This window comes from Chiloscyllium plagiosum, unplaced genomic scaffold (genome assembly GCF_037043375.1).
Source record: "Chiloscyllium plagiosum isolate Xiang-an unplaced genomic scaffold, Cpla_swu_hap1 HiC_scaffold_30, whole genome shotgun sequence".
Lineage (NCBI taxonomy): Eukaryota > Metazoa > Chordata > Chondrichthyes > Orectolobiformes > Hemiscylliidae > Chiloscyllium > Chiloscyllium plagiosum.
In genome coordinates this window covers 40266487-40284387 of record NW_028270168.1, presented here as the reverse complement: position 1 = coordinate 40284387, position 17901 = coordinate 40266487, and the positions used below count along the sequence as shown (strand labels likewise).

The 17901-nt window shown below is 41.5% G+C and overlaps 1 protein-coding gene across 4 annotated transcripts in view; it reads right to left on the bottom strand.

Annotated features, from left to right (window-relative positions):
- LOC122563731 (uncharacterized) overlaps window positions 1-17901 on the bottom strand; it is a 71704-nt gene that overhangs the window by 37573 nt on the left and 16230 nt on the right. For all 4 annotated transcript variants that reach the window (XM_087976901.1, XM_043717878.2, XM_043717877.2 and 1 more), the window contains exons 4-6: window positions 14201-14291; window positions 11916-12091; window positions 4976-5150 (exon numbers count right to left, since the gene is read on the bottom strand). In XM_087976901.1, the coding sequence (XP_087833027.1) occupies window positions 4976-5150; window positions 11916-12091; window positions 14201-14291 (442 nt within the window). The remainder of the gene's footprint in view (window positions 1-4975; window positions 5151-11915; window positions 12092-14200; window positions 14292-17901) is intronic.

Below are 17901 nucleotides of genomic sequence, written 5' to 3'. Positions count from 1 at the left end.
GGACCACCCCTCACACAACTACAGGGATAGCTCCAGCAGAGTTACTAATGGGGAGAAGACTGCTCATTAGGTTAAACTTGATCTTCCTGGATCTGAAGGGAAGGGGGGAGGACGAAATAGCATCAGGAATGCCAATACTGGATACAAAGGTCAGCTAAGCGAGAGACACAGTTTACTTCAGGGGACAAAGTTTGGCGTTGAAACCATAGAAATGGTCCTGCATGAGTAAGAGGCATGATCGACATGTGGTCAATTTGACGACATGTCTTTTAATGTGATTAATTTGGTCTTTTTTTTAAGCATTTCAAAAAATACATTTTCTGGAAGAATTTACATGGACTCAATGATTCTTCAACGGACAGGCAGCAACAAGCAATTTGCTAAAGCAAAAGTAAACATGAGGATGCTCTTTATTTTGAGAGATGGCAAACAGCCTGAGGCAATATCTCAAACTATAAACTGCTCTGAATACTCTACAATAAGCTCCCGGGTGGGATCAGGAGTGAAGCATGGATATAGAATTATGGGCGGCATGGTGGCTCAGTGGTTGGCACTGCTGTCTCATGGCACCAGAGACCAGGGTTTCATTCCAGCCTCTGGCAACAGTTTGTGTGGAGTTTGCAATTTCTCCCTGTGTCTGCGTGAGTTTCTCCGGGTGCTCCCACATTCCATGCTAAAATTGCCTATAATGTTCAGGGATGTGCAGGTTAGGTGCATTAGTCAGGGGTAAATGTAGAGTATTAATGTAGGGGAATGGGTCTGGGTGGGTTACTCTTCGAAGAGTTGTTGTGGACTGCTTGGGCCAAATGGCCTGTTTCTGCACTGGAGGGATTCAATGAATATATTCTGCCGTAAGCACAATATGAAACTGGATCATACTCTGACTCTAAATATAGAGGTTCAACAAAAATCATTCAGTGACTGTTAATGAATCAATGTATTCATTACTGAGATCTCAAAGGATAGATTGCTGTCTCCTTCACAAACAACCTGAGGTAACACTATCAAATTTTAACATACATTCACTACACCATTGTAGCAGTGCACAGTCTAGCCTGGGCCAGAGCAGGCATGAATAAATGGGGCTTATTTTTAAGGTAGGAGGAGAAAGGTTTAGAAAAGACATGAGAGGCAACTATTTTACACAGAATGGTTCATGTGTGGAATGAACTGCCAAAGGAAGTGGTGGGTACAGGTACAGCTACAACATTTAGAAGACATTTAGATAACTTCCTGAATAGGAAAGGCTTGAAGGGATTTGGGACAAACACAGGTGGACTAGTTTAGTTTGGGATTGTGGACTGGTTGGACCGCTGGGTCTGTTTCCATGCTGTATAACTCTATGACTTTATAACTAGTTTAGGGGTTGGCACAGCATTGATTCTCTCTTCCAGTTTTGTGTCTCGGTTTCTGGACTGTTACTCTAGATCTTCCAAAGAGAGAGATTATTGAGTGACATATAGAGATGTGTTGATCAAACGTTTGCTTTGGATCACGCTAATATTTTCCAGAATGCTACATTTTTATCAGAGCTCACTGACAACTGACATGGCAAATTCCAATAAAATTACTTTCACAATAACATAGGTCTCAGGAGCAGAAGTAGGCCATTCAGCCTGAAATCACTCCTCGAACGCCGATATCTTGTCATCAAGTCCCCCTTTGTTTATACATGCATAGTATATAATACTTACCCAGCTAGCTCAGAGCCAGCTCCTCGAGTGAACAGAGCCCCTGAAACTCCTGTTTATATCTGTCAGCTAAGGCACCCTGTTTGGAACAGGCTAACAGCCCCAATCAGGGAACTTATAATCTATGAGGTCCACCTGACTGGCCTCGTTCCTATCAGTGTATCCTCCTCTCTTGGAATGTAGGCCCATTCTTTTTCTTGAAGCTTCTACTGGGGCATTGTGTCACCAAACTGGTTCCTCTGACTGTGCCTCAGATTCTGGCAGTCTGTCCTAGACTGTAGGCCGCCCCTTGCGCCTAGAGCGTCTCAGCTGAAATTCTTCTTCCTCAGGCGGTAACAGTATTGGGGCTGCGACATCTGCCGTGTCCCTCTTGGCCTCAGAGGTTCCTCCGACACTAGGCAGAGAGGGAGAACCCACAAGTTCTGACAGCTTTGCCAGATGTTCTGAGGAACCAGATATGTTTTTGCTCCCTGCCCCGTTTGCAAGGCTGCAGCTTTCATGTGGTCCACATGCTTGTTCAGCACTGTCTCACTGGCCCAAACTTTGCACATCACGGGACCTGACCTCACTTCAACCATAGCCTCATGCAGGGCCATTACCGTGGTTTTGACAGCAAACTTTTTTCCATGAAGTAAAGCACCTGTCTTGCTTAGAGGAGTCTTGTGTCCGGTATTGGAATTCCCCATGCCATTTCATCCTCCCTCCCAGGTCCAGGATGATCAGACTTATGCTGGTGTGGAGTCGTCTCCCCATAAGCAACTCTGCTGGAGATGTCCCTCGAGTTGCATGAGCAGTGGTCCTGTAATCAAACAGGAACTGGGATCGTTTGGTATCGAGTGAAGCTGTAGGCTATTTGTTTAAGCCTACCTTCAAAGTTTGGATTGTTCTGTCTGCCAGACCATTGGATGATGGACGGTCTGGAGCTGTCCTTCCGTGCCAAATGACATTTGACTTTTGGAAACACACAAAAGCTCTGCTGGTTAATGATAGCCCCTTGTCTGTGACCAACACCTTTGCGAATCCGTGAATTGCAAAAGATGCAAAGAAAAAGACTTTTCAATCATCGACCCTGTGTTTGACAAATTAACTCTATGCATGAGCAACCATTTCGAATGGATATCCCCAATGACTAAAATCATAGAGTCAATGAGAGGACTGGCATAGTCAACGTGTGACCAAGTACAGGGTTTACCCAGCCATTCCCATGAATGCGAGGCAGTAATGTGTCCTTATTGACATTCTGGGCAGTGCCCAACCAATGTGGCAATGTTGGCATCAGATATAACTTCTTGCCAGTGTCTTCATTTTGGAAACATCTGGATGACCTTGGTAGATTTCAGCCGTTATCTGGTGGTGACCGTTTGCTCGAGACAATCGTTCTTGCTCCCCATAATGAAATGTCATTCTCTTTTGTGATCTGGTTTCCCTGGATCCAGAGAGGTTTCAATTCTGGTTGTGATGGCCCTTTTTGCTTGTCCCATCACCACCAGCTGTTTTAGTTTTGCCAGGACTGAACCATTGTGTGTCCACAGTCTGGTATTGTCAACAGTGACTGGGTGTCCAGAAAGTTTAATACCAGAAATGACTGCTCTAGCGATGACACCACCGGTCATGGATCTTCCGGGGAGAAGCGGCTCAAAGCATTGCCATTTTCTAACAATAAAGCCCGTCATCATACGCGTTTGAAGTCCAATTCAGCTTCAGCTATTAGACACATTTGCATGGTCACATCATTAATCCCAGCATCCCACACTCGTCACCACTAAAGTAACCTCACAAAAGCCAGTATCCTTTCACCAAGCCATCCTTCACTTATATGTGCACTGACTCAGCTAGGTCAGAGCTGACCCTAGAGTGAACAGAACCCCTGACGTGCCCATTCTTCTTTGTCAGCTGGGGCTCCCTGATTGGACTAGGTTAACAGCCCCAGTCAGGGAACTCATATTCTATGAGATCCTCCTGACTGACATTGTTCCAATCTCTGTACAGCCATTTGAGCCTGCTCCACCATTCATTAAGACCATGGGTGATCTGGTTATGGTCTCATCTCCTCTTTCCTCGCTGTGCTCCACACGCCTCACATATACGCCTTGCCAACTTGTCAGTCAAGAATCTAACTCAAGCCTAAATAAATTCAACGATCCAGGCCCCACCACTTTCTAAGTAGGGAAGAGAATTGCACAGGCCAATGATAATCTTAGAGAAAACTATTTTCTCTCTCTTTGTTTTAAAAGGGCAAGCTCTTAATTTTAAACTATATCTCAGTTTTAGTCTCCCAAACAACAGAAAATATCCTCCAGGCGTCCAACCTTTTCAGTTCCCTTAAGATTTTCTATGTTTTCATAAGATCTCTCTCATTCTAAACTAGGCTCCAACAGTGACTCACCTAACCTTTCAACATGTCTTCATAAGAGAAGCTCTTCATCTCAGAATGAGTTGTAGAAATCTTCTCTGAACTGCTTCTAATGCATTCATCTTTTTCAAATAATGAGACCAAAGCCGAACACAGTTTCTAATTCTATTTGCATTAAGTGCGAACATTCTATTTGACTTTCTAGTCAGTTAGTGCAACCACACACCAGCATTCTTTAACATATGTACTGGGACATCCAAATCCCTCTACATCTTCAAGTTCTTGAATCTTTCATGAGCTATATGACATACTATTCTTCTAATCTTATTGCCGTTGTGCACAAGTTTACATTTTCCCACATCTGCCAATTGTTCTCCCAGTCTGAAAACTTTTCTTTACCCCCTTTTGCTAATTTACTTTCCTACATATCTTGTTGTCATTAACACATTTAGCTACCATACAGCTGGCCCTTTTATCCAAATTAGTATAGACCACCCGATAATTGAGGACCCAGCGATAGTTCCTGTGGCACTCCACTTTACGTACTGCCAAAGTGAAAAATTGTCCGCACTTTCTGCCTCCTGTTAGTTAAGTAATTCTTTATCCGTGCTGATATGTTACCCCAACTCCATGTGTTGTGTGTAATGTTACTGTCACACCTTACTGAATTGGAAATCCAAGTTTACCACAGCTACAGATTTCGCTTTAGCCACTTTGGTTAGAACTTCCTCAAAGGACTTGAATAAATGAGTTAAACATGATTTCCCTTGTTCGAAACCAGATTGATTTGAATTTTATTTTGTCATAATATCCTGCTGGTCAGGAGCCAGTAACAGAACCATCGTCACTAAAACTTAATGACTTCAAATTCAATAACAAAGAAAAACAATAAAGAATAATAATGTACATTTGAAAATTATTCATGAAGTACCTGTCTGAGTAACCTGTTCACTGCAGCCATGATCCACTCCGTTCCTTATTGCATGATCTTTCCTCTGTTGGCGTGTGACATGCTGAGACTGGATTGCTACTTTTGACATCTTGGGTTTCAATGTTTCATCCATCTCCTTGCTCTCCACTGTCTGCTCACTGCAATCATCACACACCTGCAGAATTCAATGAGGAACAGCAGATTGTTCTGAGTTTTATTTTATCGTTTTCCTTGTTTTGCTTCCTAGTAATCAAGGATTCATAATCCGCAAGATTTATTGGATTGCAATATCATGTCACTAGTACTGAATGCAGCAAGGTACAAATCAGTCAGCATTTGTAAGAGAAAAAGTAGTAAACGTTTCAGGTGAGAAGGTGTGGCAAAGATTTTCACTGGAAGTGCTTAAATGATCTTTTCCCTTTAAAATCTGACTGACTTAATGCTCAAACAGCTTGATTTTAAATTAAGCTTTCCAGCATATTTTACTTACATTTTGAATGTAATGTTTTACTCTAAAGCCTGTTACACATCAGTATGAAACTGGCTGCAGTGACAAAACCTTCACTGTAGGGTACCCACTACTCAAGTCAAGTGCAGCTGCGGTTGTGGGCAAATTGCAGAATATATCAGCCATACTCTATCCACAGCCTTTTGTTAGGTAAAGTAGCATGGGATGTGTCACCAAGAAGGGAACTGAAATTAAGATGCAGACCAGCTCTGAGTGTCAGAATAAGCTGGGGATTGAATGTTCCTATGCTTTTATGTACACTTCTTGTAATGCTTGTTACACCACACTAAGCTGATAACACTTCTACTACTTTTAAAGGGGAGGCAATGGCTTAATGATATTATCACTAGATTAGGAATCCACGGGTGGCACAGTGGCGAGCACTGCTGCCTCACAGCGCCAGGGACCTGGGTTCGATTCCAGCCTCGGGCGACTGTCTGTGTGGAGTTTGCACATTCTCCTGGTGTCTGTGTGGGTTCCCTCCCACAGTCCAAAGATGTGCAGGTCAGGTAAATTGACCTAGCTAAATTGCTCATAGTGTGTTAGGTGCATTTGTCAGAGGGAAATGGGTCTGGGTGGGTTACTGGTCGATGTGGGCTGTTGGGTCGAAGGGCCTGTTTCCACACTGTTGAGAATCTAATCTAATTAAAACACTCAGCTAATGTTCTATGGACCTGGGTTCAAATCCCACCAACCCAAATGGTGGAATTTGAATTCAATAAGAAAAGAATTTGCAATTAAAAATCTACTGTTGATTATTGGGAAAAACTGATTCGTTAATGCCCTTCAGAGAAAGAAATCTGTCATCCTCACCTGGTCTGGCCTACATGTAACTCTAGACCACAACAATGTGGTTGACTCTCAAATACCCTTGGTAATGGCCTAGCAAGCCACCCAGTTCTACCGGTTGCTACGAAGTCTCAAAGAAATGAAACTAGACAGATCACCTGGCCTTGATCTAGATACCAAAAAAGACAACATCAGAAATAGCCTTGTTGACCCTGCAAAGTCCTCCTTGTTGACATCTGCGGGCTAGTGCCAAAATTGGTGAGCTGTCTCATAGACTAGTCAAGAAATAGCCTGACATGGTCATACTCATAGAATCATGCCTCATAGACAATGTCCAGACACTACCATTACCATCCCTGGATATGTCCTTTCCCACCTGCAGGACAGACCCAGCAGAGATGGTAGCACAGTAGTATGCAGTCGAGAGGGAACTGAAATAGAAGTCCTCAACATTGACTCTGAACCCCATGAAATCTCATGGCGTCAGGTTAAACATGGGTGAGGAAACCTCCTACTGACTACCATGTAATGTCCTCCGTTAACTGATGAATCGATACTCCTCCATGTTGAAGAACACTTGGAGGAAGCACTAAGGATGGAAAGGGCACAAAATGTATCCTGGATGGGGCATTTCATTGTCCACCACCAAGAGTAGCTCAACAGCAGTACTACTGAATGAGCTGGTCGGCCCTAAAGGACATAGCTGCTAGATGGGACCAACAAGAGGGGAAAAATATATTTGAACTAATCCTTATAAATCTGCCGGCTGCAGGTCCATAAGTCCATAACAATATCAGTAAGAGTGACCACCACACAGTCCTTGTAGAGATGAGGTCCTGCCTTCACATTGAGAATAACCTCCATCGTGTTGTGTGGCACTATGGCCATACTAAATGGGACAGACTTTGAACAGATATAACAACTCAAGACTGGGCATCCACGAGGTGCTATGGGCCATCAACAGCGCAGGATTGTACTCCAGTATAATCGGTAGCCTCATGGTCCAGCATAACCCCCAGTCAACCATTACCATCAAGCCAGGGAATCAACCCTCGTTCAATGGAGGTTGCAGGAGGCCATGCCAAGAGCAGCACTGGACAGATGGTGTATCACCCTGATGAAGCTACCAAACAGGACTACTTGCATGCCAAACATTGTAAGCAGCAAGTGATTGACAGGGTTAAGTGATCCTATAACCAACAGATCGGATCTGAGCTCAGCAGTCCTGCCACATCCTGTCACGAATGGTGTTGGACAATTAAACAACTCACTGGAGGAGGAGGCTCCACAGTGATGGAAGAGCTCAGCACATCAATGATAAGGTTGAAGCATTTGCAGTAATCTTCAGCCAGAAATGCCATTTCAGCTCCCTCCAGCAGTGCCCATCATTACAGATACCAGTCTTCAACCAATTCAATTTACTCCACGTGACATCAGAAACAATTGGAAGCACCTAATACTGCAAAGGCTATGGGCCCTGACAACATTCCAGCTATTGTACTGAAGACATGTGCTCCAGATCTTGCCGCTCCCCTAGCCAAGCTGTTCCAGTACAGTTACAACACTGGTATCTACATGCCAATGTGGAAAATTGCCCTGGTATATCCTGTACTTAAAAAGCAGGACAAATCCAATCTGGCTAATTATCACCCCATCAGCCTCCTCTCAATCAGCAGTAAAATGATGTAAAGCTTCATCAATAGTGCTATCAAGAGCACCTGCTCAGCAATAATCTGCCCAGTTTAGGCTCTGCCAGGGCCACTCAGCTGCTGACCTCATTACAGCCTTGATTCAATCATGAAGAAAAGAGCTGAATTCCAAAGGTGAGGTGACAGTGGCGTCCCTTAACATCAAGGCGGCACTTGACCAAATGTGGCATCATGGAGCTTCAGCAAAACAGGAATCAATGGATATCAGGGCCAACTTTCCAATGGTTGGAGTCAGAGGAGGATGATCATGGTTATTGGAGGTCAATCATCTCAGCTCCAGGACATCTCTACAGGATTTTCTCAGAGTAGTGTCCTGGGCACAACCACCTTCAGCTGCTTTGTCAATGGCCTTCCCTCCAACATAAGATCATAAGTGGGAATATTCGGTAATGATTGCATAACGTTCAGCAATATTCGCAATTCCTCAGACACTGAAGCAGTCCATGTTCAAATGAAGTAAGATTTGGACAACATCCAAGCTTGAGCTGACAAATGGCAAGTAACATTTGCACCACACAAATGCCAGGCTTGAGCATCACCAATAAGAGACAATCTAACCACTGCCCCTTGGCGGTGTTACCATCACTGAATCCCCAACTATCAATATCTTGTGAGTTACCATTGACCTAGAAACTCAACTGGACTCACCACATAAACACGGCGGCTATAAGAGCAGTTCAGAGGTGATAAATACTGCGACAAGTAATTCACCTCCTGACCCACTCTAACCTGTCCACCACTGACAAGTCAGGAGTGTGATGAAATACTCCACACTTGCCTGGATGAGAGCAGCCCCAACAACATGGAAGAAGCTTGACACCATCCAGAATAAAGTAGCCCACTCAATTGGCACCACCGACACTCAGTAGCAGCAGTGTTTATGATCTACTGGATGGACTGCAGAAATTCACCAAAGATTCTCATATAGAACCTTCCAAACCCACAACCACATCTATCTAGAAGGACAAGGGCAGCAGATAAGTGGGAACACCACCACCTTCAACTTCCCCTCTAAGTCACTCACCATCCTGATTTGGAAATATATTACCATTCCTTCACTGTCGCTGGGTAAAAATCTTGGAATTCTCTCCCTAAGGATATTATGGGTCAACCCATAGCAATGGACTGCAGCAGTTTAAGAAGGCAGCTCACCACCCCCTTCTCAAGAACAACTAGGGATGGGCAATAAATGCTGGCCAGCCAGCGATGCCCACACCTCGCAAATGAATAAGAAAAAAGCAATTCTCTAATTCACCATGCACAAGGGATTTACTACTAATATAATAAATGTGTTTGAAAGCTTTCAAGTAAGTTCAAGACTTTATTAGTATTAACTCTTATTTTCTTACTGTTGAATATTCATTCAGAGCAAAATATTCCCAAATGCACAAAGGCCAGAATACACCAGAAGTAGGAGACTGGGGAGAGGTGCCAGTAAAATGGAGAGGTTTGGGGGAGGGGGATGGGACCTGTGCCAGAACGGCTTAGTAACCATGTCCTGGATGGCCAAGGCATTTCATCTACAGTGGGATAAGCCAATTCGAAACAAGTTGCTATCACAAAGAGGTGGAAAGCAAACTTAAGCATTCAAATACCCCATTGGACCATTTTACCGCCCCTGTCAGCATTTTGCCAAAAACTCAGCACTGGATGGGGAAGTTTCCATTTAAATGCAGGCAGCTGGAGTGGGTGAGGAAAAGCATTCAAGGAGTGGACGCTGTACAGAGTGATGAACTTGGAGAGGATTTCCCTCTGTGATTATAATTTGTGTATTTTAAGAAACACCTTTTCGGTCTATCTGGTGCAAACTACCAGGCACCTGCCTTTCTCAGACATAGCCACTGTTCCTGGTGACGCCGCTGAACTGATGGAATTCTGATCAGGCTGGCAGCTCTGTCACGTGGGTATGGGGAGGAGCTCACCAATGACCCACTCATTGTGAAAGTAAGAGGGCAATCCCATTGGCCAGCTGTGGATACTGCCAATGCACTGTTCTTTCCAAGATGCCAACCTTTTTAAGAAAACGCTGCCCTCATTAACGGCATTTTGTAATATCCTTGGTTTTGTTATGGCACTAAGCAATCCTTATAGAGTCTTCTGAGGTCAGGAAAGGATTAATTATATTTAAGAAACATTATACTATAGCTTTACCCTGCCATGAAACTTCATGAAGTTGGAAGATCATGTGACATTGTAATACTTCTTTTGATAATGTATTATATTACCCTGTCGTTCAGTCAGACTTAACCTCTTATACTACACTCCACCACCACCCGCCCCCCCCCCACTCCCCAGTCTCTGATTTTATTCATTATATTATATGTTCTACAAGGTAATGGTTCTGAAGCAACTAACATTGGACACTGCAGTAGGCTCTACTCACTCTGAGGAGAAAGTGAGGACTGCAGATGCTGGAGATGAGAGTCCAAATGTGTGGTGTCGGAAAGCACAATCGGTCAGGTAGCATCCAAGTAGCAGGAGGGTCAACGTTTTGAACATAAGCTCTTTATCAGGAATTCCTTTTTCCTCATCAGGAACACTTTTTGACTCCACTCACTCTGATGAGATTACACTGGCCCAGGTGGGATATCAGACAGATTTATATCTATAGCTCTCGTTATAATCTTAGTAACAATGGCAAAACCTTCGTAAGTGCCTGAATAATGAGGGCAAAGGCGAGAAAGGCACGAGAGGCGGTGAGTGAGGAGCTTCTGAACGTCAAAAGTAAAAAAAAAATTCCATTCTGCAACCAAGTATTGAACGGCGAGTTGAGATTCTCACTGGTGAGCAGTGAGAGGTCTATTTTCATGCATTAGCAACCATTAACATCCTGATTATAACTATCCTGCCCCATCAATATGCAGCTTTCAATATTTCCACATGACAGGTAGAACCTGGAGGGTATCAAAATCCAATGCGGAAGTCAGAGCAGTAACTATGTGACTCCAGCTTATTGCTTGTCCTCCAGACCTCCATCAGTCACCAAAATCTCAAGGTATACTCCAGTTACCTAATTCCTTTTACTTGACGTACCAAGGCCAATTGACAGGAACCGTGCAAGGCAGCTGTGGCCTGACAGCACCTTGACTGGGGGTACAGATACCAGGAATACTGGGAAGTCCCAGCAGTGGCTAATACTTATGTCTGTGGTAGGAAAATACTATAGTGGGCCACCATAACAATGTGGTGCAAAGGTAATAAAGCAAGGTTGGGAAGGTAGCGTAAGAAAGCCCGCAAAGGCTTAAAGAGAGAAACCACCATGAAACTTTCTCAATGCCTAATGAACCAGTTATTGTTGCAAGATAAACTATGCCTTATTCAGTGAAGATCATCTTCTTGTTAAGACACAATAGTTGCTATTTGTCTGCCACTGTACACTATTAAGAACTTAGAACCAGTCATTGGAAAGACGATTAGTTAAAGAGCCATAGAGTTATACAGCTCGAAAACTGACCCTTTGGTCTAACCAGTCCATGCCAACCATCATGTGATAACATCTTTTTATCCACAAACACCACGTTACACATTTGAGATTTGTGTGTGTGGGTGAATCTGTATGATTGCTTGTGACTTGTGTGTGCTTGAGTGTTTCCATGCGTTTGTCTGAGTGGATATATGTGTGAATAAATGTGGATATCGGTGTGGTGGTGTGTGTGCATGTGTTGAGAGAAGAATGTATGTGGAGATGGAAGGGAAGCATTGCTAGTTTGTTAGCTCAGAATATGATAGAAGTTCACTGTAACATATTTATATGTGCCTGACTGAATCTATGCCTGTGTTTTATAGATTATCACTGGTTATAACTTTAAATTGATAAATATTGTTCTTGAATGTTTAAGTGTGAAGGTGGCATTGTCATGGATGCATTGAATGCACGTTTAAAGATTAGGAATATTGGATTCTAAAGCTGGAAAGGAAGAAATAGTTTGATTACCTGCTCTTTGGTGTCACTCCATTCTGTCAATAAGTAGTGCTGTCTGTATTCCCACTCCATTTGCAGTTTGGCCAGTCCTGATCTAATGCATTCAATGTCATTTTCAATTCTTATAATTCTCTTCCTCGACTCTTTACTTTCCTCTTGCAAGCTAATGAACTTTTGAATCACCCCATCTGCAGAAACATTAAATCAAACATAAGTGAATGAAGGAGACTGGCAAAAAACAACTAAGCATTGGTTATGGTAGCTGTTGATTACAATATTGGACTGGTAGTATCAGAGAGTCATACAGCATGGTAACAAACCTCAAAGGCTTGGAGTTAGAAGCAGAAAAAGCTGGAAAAATTTAGCAGGTTAGATAGCAGCTGTAGAGAGAGAAACAAGATGAATGTTTCAAGGCCCCTCAGATATGATGCAGGGTACAATACTTTTAAGTATTTACTGTTTCTCTCTCCACAGATCTGTCTGACCTACTGAACACTTTCAACACTTTTAGCTTTTATTTCAAATTTCAAACATTTGCTGTATTTTGCTTTTCTAATGAAATGGTCCTTAATAACAATTCCATCACAAGAGCCACAGAATTTAAAGTAAATTAGTAAAATAAATCAGAAAACTATCAAACTTTCAAAAAAAACCTCACTAATTCTGTTTTTGGGGATGAAATCTGCTGTCCTTAACTGACCTGATCGACATATGACTCTAGTTGGTGACTCTTAGTTGACCTCTGAAGTGGCCTAGCAAGCAAATAATTCAATTTTATTCCAGGAAGTGCCTCAGCTCCACCTTCTCAAGCACAATAAATGGTGGCTTTGCTAGCAACACCTTCGTCCCATGAATGAATATGGAAGACACAACATTGGCCTTGATTAAGATATACTGCATGAAGCTCACTTTACCACCAATGTATTTCCATTAAAATTTGCTTAAAATTATTTGTGCAGAATTTACTGGCTTTGGACCGGTCACCCTTAGAACCTTTAGGTTGGTTTGGCCAAAAATTGTTGTGACCTCAGTATCTGATTAATTCTTGCAACGTCCATGAATTTTATTCATCATATCTGAATGACTTGATCCAAGCAGAAAATTACAGGATTAAATTCCACTTCAGAAACTGACGCTTGCTACAGAGGGAACACTGCACAGCCAGAGGTGCGATCTTACAGTAAAGATTTTTAACCAAGATCCTATCCATTTGTTAGAGTGGATTTTAAGGCCAGGCCAATTTCAACTAAAAAGCACTGAAAACCAATTGTTACCCGTGGAAGCTTCCAGTGCACAATCTGGTGGTCCTGTTTTCTCCTTTACAACAGCAAGTTAATCTAAAACATTCTGTATTAGCTGTGAAGCACTTTGGGACATCTGTAGAATGTGAAAAATGCTTTCAATATGCAAGCTGCTTTTCTATTTCAATTGACTTTACAGGAAATGTGACCAGTTAACAAGAGTTCTTTGCTTGTGAATTTGAGGTTTAATATGTTGTGCAAGCATGTCTGTTGCATCACTAACTCATACCAAGTCTGAATATGATGGTGACAGATATGAGACTTTCCCACTTCTCAGAATAAAGTATGTGAAAAAAATGTACATTTATTTTTTTTTGAAGTAACAGTATTCAAGGATTGAAAATGATTAAAGCTTAACATTGCACTGTCACAGTGCAATCATGCCAAAGCATCATATAGGCTGCATACAAACCTTAAAGGAAGTGAGGGATTAATTGGCAACATAGCTTTATATATATGAGCAGAATATATAACTAGTGTTTAGTAGGTCAGGCAGCAGTTTTCACTTTGTTCCTTCCTCCACAGATGCTATGTGACTTCTTAAATATTTCCAGCTCCTTCTTTTTATATTTCAGACTGCAAGGATCTGCAATATTTTGCTTTTATACACGTGAAAGCTTTGAAATCTTGACTTATAGTAAGTCACTGAACTTGTCTTTTCAGAGGTTATATTCAAAAAGATGTGGGCCAAAAGAAGTTCCAATTCTCTGGCTCTTGCTCACTTCGAGGATATTCAATGCAGTATCTTCTACATTGTCTTTAGATGTTGCTTTTAACAATCATTAATTAAAATATTACAGCTTAATGGGATCAACTGACAATGGCTCCACGTCTCTTAACTCTGAACGTGAGAATCTGATTATTTTGCAATGAAATCTAATGTGACCAAATTTCTACAAACGCAGAAATGTTGTTGTCTCAAAAAGCCTAATGTTGATTTTGCTCATGGGGGAATATTGGTATCTTTTAGTAATTTTCTCATTTAAAAAAACAGACCTGTCTGCTTTTGCTGTGATTCCAAAGTGAGTGCGAGATCTTCATACAGTTGTCTTGTTGCTGCACTTGGAGCTGGGCCTTTAAACTCAACCTTTAAAGCAAAGCATTTGATGAGTTGCCAAGAATGTAAACAATGGGTTTCACTTTTCACCAACATGCGCCAACAATCAATGAACTCTTTCCATTAGAATACAGCCTGATAAGAGATGGGAAATATTTATATATATTTAAAACTGAGTTCAGAAATAATTAGTGTTAAATCCACATTTATTATCAATTTCTGCTCTTTACGATATAACTTATGCAGATATTCAGAAGTACGGTAAACCATAAAAGATTATCATTTCTTCATGAAAATCTAAACTTATCCAATTTACTTTTGAATCAAGATTACATGAGAGCACAGATTGGTTTCAGTTTGTAATGAGAATTGTGTGTGAGGTTCCTTGAAACCAGTTAATGCAGAAATATCGTTGTGCAGGGACAAAACAAAACATAACCCATGATAACTGCCAGGAGATATTATAAACGTATAGCTCTATTTGCACAATGTGAAGGGTATTTGAAGCCTCTGTATCTAAAATGATAATGGTTAAAATTATATATGTTCCACTTCTTCAATAGGATGACTTGTACATTAAACAGATCTAACTGTGCAAATGTTTACCCTCCAATTCAACATGGCTATGATTATCTTAACCTCCATGAGAGAATGTAGGCAAGGGGATATTTTCTGTCCTACTAATTTGATGGGAGATGTGATGAGAATATAACAAAACTTCCAGTATTATTGGCTCTGTAAATTTGCACATTCAGTTCTCAAGGTGTGCTCAAGGGAAATTAGGTCCACAACTTGTAGAAAGCTAAATAAATTTAAAAGACCTGAAATTAAATAATCCATTTCTTTGTCCTCCAATCAGCTCACACTAAACTCAACATGCTGCACATGTGTCAAGCAGGTATTTACAATTTCAGCATGACTAATTTCACTCTGAGTTTTTACATTGATTTTCAATAAACTGAAAATCATCACCATGCTTAGTCTATTTCTAATTAGTACAATCCATTGTGCAATGTAACAGCGTCTTCTGATCAAAATGGCACAAACGTAATCACCAATGAGTTTGCTTCTATTCTTTTAGATTTCCTTAAATTAAGCTGTATGATCATTCCTGCTCAGATTATTTGAAGAAGTCATAATGGGAACTATTGAAAGAACTTCATTTCATCTTTCTTGGTGGCCATTTTGAGCTGTCTCTGAACACAGAGAAATGTACCTGCCTGGAATTTAAGAAAATAAGTTTTCAAATGGTAATAAATATTTGGAATAAAATTTTTGCAAGCATGGTTTTACAACTCAAGGCAGTGGAGCATTTGGAATCCAATAGTACTAGACTAACAAGTTGTAACCAGGGACAGGTCACCAAAGATTCTTGTCTTCCACTCATCAAGACAAATTTTAGAATGCCAAATTTTATGAAGAAATCACAACAACCTATATTACAGGAGAAGATGGTTTTGATACGTTAGCAGGTTGACTCAGATTGCCGAAGGCAATTCCATGGAGAAACCAGTGGGGAGCCCTAGGTTCCTCATGCTCCTGGGTAATTCAAAATAAAAGGTACAAGGATTGGCTATATTCCTTTTGATGGCAGAGAAAGGAAGAATGCATGTCACTTGTTGCATGCATAAATGAGTGACATTATGAGCTTAAGTCTTTGTCTTAAATTGATTGTTAATGTAGACAGTGATACATTAAGGATTATTCAGCAAGTGCAGTGTTAAGTGAGCGCTATTTTCCATTAATACCATATAATTGATGTATGATTTTCAATATTAGTATGATGCCAATTGCATGGGACATCTGTCCCAATGAATGGCTGAATTAATCAAATGACTTGGTTGTAACAGGCAAAGTATAAACTGTACACAACCAGCCCATGCTTACAAACTCCAATACAAGTGGTCACAGAGATGGGACTGTGTTTTTTGGCAGCATTTGTTGGATAATTTTGAATATTGTAACAGCTACAATAGCTAATTTTAAGGTAAGATAATCAATTTAAGATATTCAGTGTTGCTCATAATGTGGCTTCGTTACATTTGCTAGAAGTCATCTACATTCACATACCAGAACCTAGTCTCTACAAACAGAAGAACACATTGAGGCTTTTTTGCATTTTGAACTATTTTGAAGCCCATTGTTGTCTTCTTAGCAATGCTTTGAACAATCACCGTCAACTTACCAATCAGTCAGTACCATTTTTCTCCTGTTGTATAAATTGTTGTAATCATTTGAAATTTGACATTCTTGTATTTGTTTTGATGGCAATATGTTTCTCTTTTCAGGAATATTCATGTTATGTATTACCAAGCACCTGCGAGGGTGGGATCAATAATCATTGCTCTTAATGATTGCTTTTCAACAGGCAATTCCTGTGGTGAACACTGATGCCACTATTACATCATTAAACTCAGGGGCTAAGGTTCAGAGTTGGAAAGAAGGATTGAGCTGAATTACCTGTTTTAGGCCAACTGTAACACAAAAGGACAAACAGACATTTTCTGAGCTGAAAATGTGTTGCTGGAAAAGCGCAGCAGGTCAGGCAGCGTCCAAGGAACAGGAGAATCGTCGTTTCGGGCATAAGCCCTTATTCCTGAAGAAGGGCTTATGCCCGAAACGTCGATTCTCCTGTTCCTTGGATGCTGCCTGACCTGCTGCGCTTTTCCAGCAACACATTTTCAGCTCTGATCTCCAGCATCTGCAGCCCTCACTTTATCTCAAAAACATTTTCTGAGCCAAAGAGAGTCATAGAGACGTACAGCACGGGAACAGATCCTTCAGTCCAACCTGTCCATGCCATGAGATCTAATCTTGCTAACCAGTCTCCCATGAGAAACTTCGTCGAACACCTTGCTGAAATCCATAAAGTCCATAAAGATCATGTCTACCCCTCTGCCCCCGTCAATCCCCTTTGTTATTTCTTCGAAAAACTCAATCAAGTTCATGAGACATGAATTCCCACGCACATGCTGACTATCCCTAATCAGTCCTTACCTTTCCAAATTCATGTAAATCCTGTCCCTCAGGATTCCCTCCAACAAATTGCCCACCATCGATGTCAGGCTCACCGGTCTATAGTCCCTTGGCCTTTCCTTACCACCTTTCTTACATAGTGGCACCACGTTAGCCTACCTCCAGTCTTCTGGCACCTCATCTGTGACTATCGATGATACAAATATCTCAGCAAAGCGCCCAGCAATCATTTCCGAGCTTCCCAGAATTCTATACCTGATCAAGTCCTGGGCATACATCCATTTTTATGCATTTCAAGACATCCAGCATCTCCTCCTCAGTAATATGGACATTTTTCAAGATGTCAACATCTATTTCCCCACATTCCATGTCTTCCATTTCCTTCTCTACAGTAAACATTGATGCAAAATATCTCCCCACCTCCTGCAGCTCCACACAAAGGCTGCCTTGCTGATCTTTGAGGGGCCCTATTCACTCCATCATTACCCTTTTGTCCTTAATGTATTTGTAAAACCCCTTTGGATTCTCCTTAACTCTATTTGCCAAAGCTATCTCATGTCCTCTTTTGTCCTCTGATTTCCCTCTTAAGTATACTCCTACTTTCTTTAAGGATTCATTCAATCTCTCCTGTCTATACCTGACATGTGCTTCCTTCTTTTTCTTA